Source organism: Colossoma macropomum, unplaced genomic scaffold (assembly GCF_904425465.1).
Source record: "Colossoma macropomum unplaced genomic scaffold, Colossoma_macropomum, whole genome shotgun sequence".
NCBI classification, from domain to species: domain Eukaryota; kingdom Metazoa; phylum Chordata; class Actinopteri; order Characiformes; family Serrasalmidae; genus Colossoma; species Colossoma macropomum.
In genome coordinates, this window is record NW_023494784.1 from 8,948,654 (window position 1) to 8,961,004 (window position 12,351).

General features: G+C 40.2%; 1 protein-coding gene across 2 annotated transcripts in view; it reads right to left on the reverse strand.

Moving 5' to 3' along the window:
• ube2e3 (ubiquitin-conjugating enzyme E2E 3 (UBC4/5 homolog, yeast)) overlaps window positions 1–12,351 on the reverse strand; it is a 64,622-nt gene that overhangs the window by 41,622 nt on the left and 10,649 nt on the right. For both annotated transcript variants that reach the window (XM_036577324.1, XM_036577315.1), the window contains exon 3: window positions 11,820–11,870. In XM_036577324.1, the coding sequence (XP_036433217.1) occupies window positions 11,820–11,870 (51 nt within the window). The remainder of the gene's footprint in view (window positions 1–11,819; window positions 11,871–12,351) is intronic.

The window sequence follows — 12,351 nt, forward strand, 5'->3', positions numbered from 1 at the left end:
TAAAATTTAAATAAATTTCAATTTGAAATATCATTAAACCTGTATGTTTTCTGTGCTGGTCAGTTTGAGTGGCAGAAGATCAGTAGCAGACCAACAGTGCTGAACTTTTCCACTGTTTCTTTGAAGGACATTAGACAAGCGATTTATTAGCTCTGTTCACAATGAGCATCAAGACCCAACAACTTCTACATTACAGGTTTGATGCCAGTTTAAAACATGACATCCCTCTCGATACGCAGAATACAGCAAAACGCCAAAAGGACTAACAAACAGCAGGACAAAAGTGCAAAATATAAACACTGATGGAATTTATCGCCTGGATGACCAGCTGTTCTCTGTAATCTGTTATCCATCATTCAAAAGCACTAAACAGACAGAAGACACATTCAAACTAAACAGGCAAAAAAAAAAAGAAAAAGTTTCCTGTTTTCAGCCCAGTGAGTGCTGGATTTCGGTTTCAGTTTCAGCCAAAAAGTTTCATTTGCGTGCATTACTAATTTAACTGGGTGCGTCCATCCGGCCGTACAGTTTCTCACTGTAAGAAGGAGCAGTAGGACGATTTATAACATGCATTAATATACACTGCAATATTTAGTTCTGCTGAAATTTAACTGAACAGAACAGACAAAATAGGACCTGCAGAGCCACATACAAAAATGCTATAATAATAATAATAATGATAATAATAATAACAACAACAACAACAAACCTACAACTACAATGATTTTTATTCAATGTTTTATAAACTATACTGCACTAAATCCAATTAAACGGGCCTCATTATGCTCACTTTGTAATGAAACATGTAGATAGTCAGTGTTCTATCAGTACCAATGATACAAACGATATGCTCAGAAAACCATATTCTGACATAATTTATCATGATAACGGTAAAATATCATCATACTGTCCGCCTCTAAGCCCATACCAGCTTGAGTGCACGCTGTCATTAAAGCAATAGGGGGACACACCACCAAATACTTAGGAATTCTGAAATTCATGTACACTGTTAGAAATAAAGGTTCTGTGCCACTTTTTGTTTATCAAGGTACAAACAGTGTAAATGTTCCCTCAAAGGTACAACAGTTTTGGTTTTAAGGTCTGACTGTGAACCTTAAATAAGTTTTTCCAGGTGAAAAGTTCGTATTTGTATCTTTTCATAACCGAATGTTTTAAAACAGAACAGTAAAATAAAAGCCTGGAGACGAGACGGGGTGTGTGGAGTCAGTACAGCTTAGAACATATCATTTCAGTGGATTATGGTTCAGTTATGTTCCCTGACTGAAGGTACTGAGATGTACCCTTGAGGGTCCCACCCCAGTGACAAGACAGTGACAGTTTAGTACCTTTATTTCTGAGAGTGTAAAACTCAGCTTCTACTTTTCACTCTAATTGTTATAATATATCGTAATAATTTGTATTAAATTAGAAAAGAATGCAAAAAATATAAGCACTATTATTTTTACTCTCAGACGTTTGGACCCAAGACAGGCCAGACAGGTCAGTGCGTCAAGTAGCAGACAGTTCAAAGCCCAGCTACAGCACATAATAAGCGCAGCAGAAAAGCACTGATGAACATAAAGCTCAAGCTCATTGTCCCCTTTACTCAGACAGGTTTAATGTACTAAAACTTACTACTTTTTGATACATTTATCAGTTTGCTGATCAAGCTAACTCTAAACAAACTCACTGCTTTCCAGCTTAAAGGTATGAGGTAAGAATTGGTGCTGAAACAAGGTTGGTAACATTAGCTGAAGCGGAAATATGAGCCCGTTTAGACTTTAGACTGAAGCTTTTTCTCTGTAAATTTCAAGCCACATGTCACCTGCTGTGGATCTGTGGTCTGGATTTAACAAAGTGCAGTAACATTAACATGCTGAGTGGCGTCACTGCCTCTCATTACTCCTGATCTCCTGACCCATCCGGTGTTGCAGCCTGCAGCCATGAAACCTATACTCTTTCCTTTAGGGATTGAGGGTGTTTCTCAAATATGAAATTTGATTGAAATGCCCTCCTTATACTGTATAAATCAGCTGTAAAAATAAAAGGCTGAACGTTGAAAGAAACGCTCTGATCAGGCTGTGTGTCTACTGCCATCAGACTGATACGAAAAGACTGAATAATCAGACACTGCAGGTCAGATAATCAACGTTGTGAAGGAGAAGATTAGAGTTACAAGACCTGTAACTGAGAGAGGGGTGGGTGGGTATGGGTGGGGGATGGGGGGCTCGATGGAGTGTGTCCTCTGGATGTTCTGTGAAAAAATTCCCTCTGAGAGAATAAAGACTGGATCAGAGCCAGAGCAACATAAACACAGACACAGAGAGGGAGAGAGGTAGAGAGAGGGAGAGAGAGAGAGAGAGAGAGAGAGAGGGGGAGGTGGGGGAGAAGAAAAGGGAGAGAAGCAGAATAGAGAGGAAGGAAACAAGAAGTAAGGAAAGAATAAAAGAGCATGAACAAAATGAAATAGATGAAATAGAATGAAATAGAATAAAGCAAATGTAAGAGAGAGAGAACGAGAGAGAGAGAGAGAGAGAGAGAGAAATAGATGAGAGCTATAGATAGATGAGAGAGATGTGGGAATAAGAAAAAAATATAAGTGAAAGAGGATGAATGAAAGAATGAAACAATGAGTGTAAGAGTGCAAAAGAGAAAAGGGATAGATAGATAGATAGATAGATAGATAGACAGACAGACACAGACAGACAGACAGACAGACAGACAGATAGATAGATAGATAGATAGATAGACAGATAGATAGATAGATGCATGGATGCATCTACTATTGTCATCATATCTTCATCAGTAATGTTGATAATATATTTGAGACCTGAACATTGAGCTGGATCTTCCTCTAAGCCTGTGTGTGCAGCGTTAATACATAAAGACGTATGACGTGTCCTGAAGAGCTCCTGACCCGACGCCTCCGACTTGGTAAATAATAAATGATTATTTCAGGCTTTACAGCAGCGCAAGCTCACATATTTTAGCCTGTTTTATTCTCCCCACTCAGTAATGATACTTCATCTCAGTTTTCACAAAATATCTTATAACAGCGCAGCTTTCTTTAAGTGCTGCCTTTCTGTTTGCTCAGACAGCAGCAGAGCTCTGAATCCACTTACTCTGTGTGTGTCTTACAGTTTAAAGACGGATCGTCGAGCATTTACTCTCATCACAACATCAGCGGTAGATAAACAGGAGTTCTGTCCACCATCCTGTCAGCACAGAGAACACAGGCCGTCTCCTGTAATTAACAGTCCTGTAAACGTTCCAGCAGCGTGCTGTACCTGTGTCTGCAGGAGAATGATACTGTTTTTCAGAAAATTATGGGTTTGGTGCAGAATTTTGAGTTTGGTGGTGTTTGGTGGAGAATGGTGTGTTTGGTGGATCATAGTGTGTTTGGTAGAAAATAGAGGTATTTGGTGGAGAATGGTTTGTGGAAAATGATGGTATTTTGTTGGAGAGTGGTGGTGTTTGGTGGAGACTGGTGGCGTTTGGTGAGGAGTGGTGGTGTTTGTTGGAGAGTGATGGTGTTTGGTGGAGGATGGTTGTGTTTGGTGGAGAATGGTGGTGTTTGGTGGAGGATGGTTGTGTTTGGTGGAGAACGGTGGTGTTTGATGGAGGATGGTGATGGTTGGTGGAGGATGGTGATGGTTGGTGGAGATTGGTGGTGGTTGGTGGAGGATGGTGGTGTTTGGTGGAGAATGGTGGTGTTTGGGGGAGAACTGTGGTGTTTGGTGGAGAAGGGTGGTGGTTGGTAGAGAATTGTGTTTGGTGGTGAACGACAGTGTTTGGCAAAGAATGGTGGTGTTTGGTGGAGAACAATGGTGTTGGAAAATGATGATGTTTGGTGGAGAATGGTGGTGTTTGGTGGAGAATGATGGTGTTCGGTGGAGAATGGTGGTGGTTGGTGGAGAATTGTTGTGTTTGGTGGAGAACCGTAGTGTTTGGTGAAGAATGGTGGTGTTTGGTGGAGAATGATGGTGTTCGGTGGAGAATGGTGGTGGTTGGTGGAGAATTGTTGTGTTTGGTGGAGAACTGTAGTGTTTGGTGGAGAATGGTGGTGTTTGGGGGAGAACTGTGGTGTTTGGTGGAGAAGGGTGGTGGTTTGTAGAGAATTGTGTTTGGTGGTGAACGACAGTGTTTGGCAAAGAATGGTGGTGTTTGGTGGAGAACAATGCTGTTGGAAAATGGTGATGTTTGGTGGAGAATGGTGGTGTTTGGTGGAGAATGATGGTGTTTGGTGAAGAATGATTGTGTTTGGTGGGAGAATAATGGTGTTTTGGTGGACAATGATGATGTTTCATGGATAATAATGGTGTTTGTTGAAAAATGGTGGTGTTTGGTGGGCAGTGTTTGGTTGGCGTGTTCTGCACTTTTCTAAAACAGGCCTGAACCTGTATTATAACTGCCTGGACTAAATGAGCGGCTGTAACTGTTGCAGTGTGGTTTTCTAGCTCAGTACCACAAAGCCCTCCGCTCAGTAATAATGAGGACGACACTTCTTTAGCACTGTCTTCCTGGATTCTCAGTGTGGTCCTGACATTTGATTTGAGACTGTTTTCCAGTCTCCAGACGAGAGAGACAAGGCAGGGTGTGAAATCCACAGCAGAGAGCCAGGATTAAAAATCAATAAAAGGAGACAAGCAATGCAGCCCTTTCACAGAAACCCATCAATTCATCTGCACCGGTGGTGATCCTAATGCATTCAACCAGGGTTATTAACAAATCCAATAAGTCTACGATTTCACCATGGCAGCCTGAGGCTGCACCCACAAACAACAACAATCAACAACAACAAAGTTAATCAGCAGCATCTTCATAAGATCCACAGCAGCAGTGGGAGAAGGTAGAGCTTCTGTCCCTCCATCTCACAGAGTTCTAGTGATGAAAAACACAATGACTCAGTGCCCTGTAACATCTAGTCACAGTAAAAGTTGCATGTTGAATGACTTGACTCGAACTTTCTCTTAAATGACTAGTGACTTGACTCAGACTTGAGTCTTATGACTCATTAAATTTCACCTCAGAAAAAATAAAAAGAAAATGGGTTTTATTAGGATGCCAACCTCTTTTCTGTCTCTATCTATCTATCTATCTATCTATCTATCTATCTATCTATTGTCTGTCTCTATCTATCTATCTATCTATCTATCTATTGTCTGTCTCTATCTATCTATCTATCTATCCATCCATCGTCTGTCTCTATCTATCTATCTATCTATCTATCTATCTATCTATCTATCTATCCATCGTCTGTCTCTATATATATCTATCTATCTATCTATCTATCTATCTATCCATTGTCTGTCTCTATCTGTCTATCTATCTATCTATCTATCTATCTATCTATCTATCCATTGTCTGTCTCTATCTGTCTATCTATCTATCTATCTATCTATCTATCTATCTATCCATTGTCTGTCTCTATCTGTCTATCTATCTATCTATCTATCTATCCATCGTCTGTCTCTATATATATCTATCTATCTATCTATCTATCTATCTATCCATTGTCTGTCTCTATCTGTCTATCTATCTATCTATCTATCTATCTATCTATCTATCTATCTATCTATCTATCCATCCATTGTCTGTCTCTATCTATCTATCTATCTATCTATCTATCTATCTATCTATCTGTTTGCCTGTCTGTCTATCCATTTGTCTATCTATCTATCTATCTATCATCCATCCATCCATTGACTGTCTCTATCTATCTATCTATCTATCTATCCATCCATCCATCCATCCATCCATCCATCCATCCATTGTCTGTCTCTATCTATCTATCTATCTATCTATCTATCTATCTATCCATCCATCCATCGTCTGTCTCTATCTATCTATCTATCTATCTATCTATCTATCTATCGTCTGTCTCTATCTATCTATCTATCTATCTATCTATCCATTGTCTGTCTCTATCTATCTATCTATCTATCTATCTATCTATCTATCTATCCATCGTCTGTCTCTATCTATCTATCTATCTATCTATCTATCTATCTATCTATCGTCTGTCTCTATCTATCTATCTATCTATCTATCTATCTATCTATCTATCTATCTATCTATCTATCTATCCATTGTCTGTCTCTATCTATCTATCTATCTATCTATCTATCTATCCATCCATCCATCCATCCATTGTCTGTCTCTATCTATCTATCTATCTATCTATCTATCTATCTATCCATCCATCCATTGTCTGTCTCTATCTATCTATCTATCTATCTATCATCCATTCATCTTCTGCCTCTCTCAAGCTTTGATGTAAAAGCGTAGCACTTATTTAGACTGTCCTGTTTCCATTAATCGACAGACTGAACATGGTCTCCTTCACATTTTTGACTAATTGTAGCCGTGAGACTGAAATGAATGTCCAGATATACAGTGGTCATTTAGCACATCAAATTTGATCAACACCATGCTTTCTTTTTCCTCTGACTCCAGCCTGTCCAGATTGTTTTTAAATGCATACACGCACATTTCTCATTAAGTCCATCATGTGCTTCCTCACTGCGAGGAAGTTTTGATAGGATTTCCTATTTCACTCTGCAGCCAACAAGACTTAACAGTGAATTAGCAGTTAAAGTGATAGTTTGGTGAAATTTAAACTCCCCCCTTAGCCTAAATGTAGTCAATCAGCACGGCAATGTTGCGAAAGTGATGAATGCTTATACCCCACCAATTTACATCACGCAAACCTGAAACATCTCATACCTGTCGCAGAACAGGCTGAGTTGTTAAGTAATCTACAAGACCGTTTCACCTGATTTCCAGCTGTAGAAGAGCTGAGACATGACAGCGTTTTTCCTGAGACCCCAGGCTGTTTTGTCTGATGTCTGAAACCTGACGCTGTGGTGTGAAGATGTACAACATGCAGTTAATCAACACCAAGCACAGGCCTACATAACAGTAATCTTGAAGCCTGACTTTGATCAATACTTTCCCCATTTTTATAGATCAGTATCTCACACAGCTTCAGACATCAAACATGTCTTGGCAGACTAAGTCTAAACCCTATGTTTTATATGGTTCTATGTAGAACTTTTTTCGAAAAGAGTTCAATACACTGTTAGAAATAAAGGTTCTGTTCAGGTACATTTTTCGTTCATCAAGGTACAAACAGTGTAAATGTTCCCTCAAAGGTACAACAGTGGGTTTAAGGTCTGATTGTGAACCTTAAATAAATAAATAAGTTTGTCCAGGTGAAAAGTTCGTATTTGTACCTTTTCATAACCGAATGTTTTAAAACAGAACAGTAAAATAAAGTCCTGGAGTCGAGACGGGGTGTGTGGAGTCAGTACAGCTTAGAACATATCATTTCAGTGGATTATGGTTCAGTTATGTTCCCTGACTAAAGGTACTGAGATGTACCCTTGAGGGTCCCACCCCAGTGACAAGAGGGGTCCTGCCCCAGTCACAGTTTAGTACCTTTATTTCTAAGAGTGTAAAGCACCAAAAAGGGTTCTTCTATTGTTAGAGGCTTGACATCATAACAACAGAAGCATGTTTTTGGGCGCTATATAGAACCCTTTTCAAAAGGTTTTATATAGAACCATCTACAGCATATTCTCCATCAGTCTGAAGAACCATTTAATGGTACAAAGAACAAAGTTCTTCTTTAATAAGAGCTCTTGAAAAAACATCATTTTTAAGAGCGTAGGACAGAGAATGCTGCTCTGCGGAAGCCATAAAAAGTAAAAAAATAAACTAAACTGAGGCTCAAAACTCAAAAGAATCAGACGTTTCTCAAAGCAGAGCCGACAGCACTTCAGAACCACATATCTCCAGTCTCCTGAGTCCAAGCTCTTATCTCCAAACCGCCATCCTTCTGTTTTCCTCGAAACACAAGCTGCCTACAGAAACAGAAAGTTTCCCATGTCTGTGAAACCCACAGAACCAGGGTGGAATGACTTCTCCTTTCGATACTTTGTTCCTCTCAGGGTTTTTCTCAGGCTCGTAGTGCACTATAGGAGAACATACTTGTATTCATGCCACATCAGCGCCCTCAGAGAGGGAGGTTCCCACAGCAGCACTCATTCTAAACCAGCTCTGGACTCGACTGCACACAGAGCACATTGACTTGTTAATCTTTCTGAATAAAAATAGAGAATTACAGGCTGGAGTCGGGGTTACTGTGAAGTTCGGCAAGAGCCACAAGAGCAGGAAGAGGCAAAGGAAGCAAAAGGTCTGAACCTAAGTAGCCAAAAGGACCAAAAGAGCTGAAAGATCAGAAAGAGGGTAAAGAAGCATGAAAAAAAGAGCTGAAAGACAAAAGAGCAGAAAAAGCAAACTCTGAGTCATAAGAATCCAAAGCTGCCAAAAGAACCAAAATAGCCAAATAACCAAAGAACCAAATGAACTAAGGCCCAATCCCACTTCACCACTCGACCTACTCACTTAGCCCTTAGCCCTCCGTTCTGCGTGTTCACCCCTAGGGGTAGGGTGTCCCGATTCTTGTTGAGATAGAGGGGGAGGGAGAAGTGTTGGGGCTACATGACCCTTCAAATGGAGGTTTTTCAGACACTCCAAACAGAGAGTTATGAGAAAAAAAGAAAAATCAGCAAGATGGCTGAACAAGAGACCAAAGAAACCCACAAATGTGAGAATTTTCTCTGTTAAAAATACGATAATCACTGTATTATCTTAGTTTAATGGCCTTTTAATGTATTATGGTCGTTTTCTTCATAACAAGCATAAAATTTGCTAATAGTATGCTAATGTCTCGGTAGCTATCTAGCTAAATTTCCCATTCCACCTTAAATAGTCCAGCAGTTCCAACAACTGAAGCGCCAGAATGTAACTGCTGCACTGTTTACGGTGGAACAGGAAAATTCGAACAAGAAGCTGGAGAATATCTGACTTCAGCTTCAAATCACTGAAGAATTAGGGGTGGGCGATAATAAATAATTGCCCCCCTCTTTGAAGGCATATGATGCCCTAAATGTAACTAAAGCCCAGCAGTGAGGAGCTGAACTTTACCCTCCTCTGCTGTCACTGCAGACTGGCAGGGTCGCCTACAGAGCAGCGCTGGTAGCTGTTAATGAAGTAACGCTTTTTTATTTGAGGGCCCCATTTCAGAGGGAAGATTTCAACCACTACCCCTTGTAACTCAGTTCCAAGAGGCACCGTGACACTTGAAAACAAGGAGTAGGGGTAAAATAAGATATAGGACTCGGCCTAAAAGAGCAGAGGGAGCCAAAAGAATCAAAGAAAGCAAAAGCGCTGAAAAATAGCAATCAAACCAAAGAGCCCGAAAAACAGAAAGAAGCCAAAAGACTTGAAAGAACCAAAAGAGCAGAAAGAGTCAAAACAACCTAAAGAACCAACAGAAGCAAAAGAGCTGAAAAACAGCCCAGACAAAAGAACTGAGCCAAAAAAAAAAAAACATCTTTTAAATAAAGACACAAAAAAGTCAAAAGAACCAAAAGAGCCGAAAGAGCTGAGAATCGGGCAGTTTGAGCACATTCAGAAACCTGTGGCCGTCACACACAGTTACAGTCATGCTGCTGTGAGTGACAGGCGTGTGTGTGTGTGTGTGTGTGTGTGTGTGTGTGTGTGTGTGTGTGTGTTATAGCTGAGTGACTCTGATCTGAGAAGGTTGACGAGAAGGTGTTTGTGTGTGAAAATCAGCTGGTGAAGGTATCTGTGATAAGCTGTCACTGGATGATAAGCAGGATGTGCTGTGATATCCAGTCTCATGTTTCTGGACAATGCTCTGGTGATGGAAGCACGCTGACCAGTGATGCAGCCACACGGTAACTGCATGTAGCTAATATCTGATATTTTTCATGGAAATACAGTGGGGACCAAAAGTCTACCAGTGAAAATGTGTCTACTTTGCATTATTTTTTATTTTAATTCAACATTTTTCATTACAAATTATTTTCACAGCTTGTATAATCTTCATAGAAAAGCACTGACCAACAGAATGAGATGCTCTGGAGCAGCTGCACAGGAGCCTAAGGTCACCATGTCCAATGCCAGGGGTCTAAAGCCCTCCAGCGTTGTTCTGTGGAGCAGTGGAACTGTGTTCTTTGGAGTGATGGAGCTCCATTCAATACCTCTGGGATGAGCTGGAGTTCCAGAACTGCTCATCCAACATCAGTACCTGACCTCACTAATGCTCAATCAAATCCTCACAGCAATGTTTCAACATCTAGTGTAAAGCCTTCCCAGAAGAGCAGAGGCTGTTACTGCAGCAAAGGAGGAACAAACGCACTATTAATACCCTTCATTTCAGAGGAAACGCTGGAGACGTTTGGAGGAAGAGTGTATTTTCAGTGATGTGTGTCAGTAAAGATATACAGGGTGTAGCAAGCTGGACAAATGCAAATGCAAATATATGACAGACTGAACATGGGCAATAAGGCAAAAATGTGCTGCATTAAGTCCAATTATTCACTCATTCATTCATCTTCTAAGCCAGTTATTCCTGTGTTCATTGGGTGGAAGGCTGGAAACACCCTGGACAGGTCACCAGTCCATCACAGGGCAGACATGCAGACATCCACACCTAGAGGCAATTTACTATCTCCAATTGGCCTGACTGCACGTCTTTGGACTGTGGGAAGAAACTGGAGCACCCAGAGGAAACTCAAGCAGACACAGGGAGAACATGCAAAATCCCCTGGTTGCCTGGCCGGGGAATCGAACCCAGGCAACAGTGCACCTTACTGACAGGCAACAGTGCTATCCACTGTCTTTTGTGAGGTCCCATGAGGCTGTGAGGTGACAGTGCTGTCCACAATGTTTGTTATTAATCATCTGAAGTACTGACGATGTCCAAGATATGCTCAGAAAAGCATATTGTGACATACTGTGATGTAATTTATCATGATGACGGTAAGTATTGTTGCACTGCCCAGCTCTGTCACAGACCTACTCTTACTGTATTAGTTCTCAGGTATTACTATCCTGTTTCAAAGCAAATACACAAAATATTACCCAACAAAATTCAATAAAACAGAAATAAATAATAGAATCTCCCAAATTCTGGATGAATGAAAACTATGTTTAATTAGCCAACGGAGATCCCATTAAATACATCCAGCAAGGCCCTGCCAAATAATATCAGACAAAAAAAATCCAACTCTTAAGAGCTTAAATCCAATCAGCCTAGTGTGAATTAGGAAGTTCAACAGACGCAGTCCCACGGCTCCAAGGACAAAAATGGGGGGATTACAGCTTGAGTGTTTGAACAGTTATTTAACATGCAAATCAAACCCTTAAAGTGTTACAATTGTTTTTTTTTTGTTTTTTTTTGTATTAATGCAATAGCTATGAATTGCTTAATTCAACATTAGACCATCTACATTTCATAATTAAACACAGGAGACAGAACAACAGAACTCAGCCAACAAAAACAAAACATAACATAAAAATGTCCAGAGGAATTAAGATGAATACAAATAAATATGCAGAAAATCATCAGCCTCCACTTAAACAACACAATCTCTCCAGGGAGCAGACGGCTCTCAGGGTCTCCTCTTAAAGACAGACGGATGTACAGACAGAGAGAGAGACAGGACAGAGTGGCAGAGATCAGAAATCAGCACCGTCTGACGATGAAACGCGGCGTGTAGATCAGCGAGAGCTTCAATCGCATCACAGCAGCTTCACAAACACTGAATACTCAGAAAACCTAGAGAGGAAAATAACCCCGACCCGTCAAACCCCTCTGCCCTCGCTCACAGCCAAGACAACAGGAGGGTTTAACAGCCGCGCTGATCTCCAGCCTTTCAACACCAAACAGCACAATAAAACCATAAAGGCTTCAGAAACAGAGCAACAACAGCTCAAAGACGTACCTGCAGTTCGGAGGAGGATCCAGAGTTATTTCAGCAAGTTCCTTCTGGATTCTGCAGGAAAAACACAAGATAGAGAACAAATGAGACTGGGGGAGGATGAGAGAGAAATAAAAAAATAAAAAAGGGAGGAAGAAAAAAATAAAAAAGGGAGGAAGACACGCAAAAAGAAATAAAGAGCGGTACAAAAGACAAAGAAATGCAAAGAAAAACAAAGAATGACAGAAAAAGGAAAGAAGGAGAGGGAAGGAGAAGAGAGGGAAAGAGAGAAAAACAAAGTACACCAAGAAAGAAGGAAAGAAAGAAATAAAGAAAGAAAGAAAGAAAGAAAGAAAGAAAAAGTTCCAAAAATGAGGAAAGAAAGAAACAAAGAAAGAAAAAATCTAACAAAGAGGAAAGAAAGAAACAAAGAAAGAAAGAAAGAAAGAAAGAAAGAAAGAAAGAAAAATTCTAAAAAAAAGAGGAAAGAAAAAGAAAAAGATGCAAAAAGAGGGAAGAAAGAAAGGATTCTAAAAAAAGAGGAAACAAAGAAAAA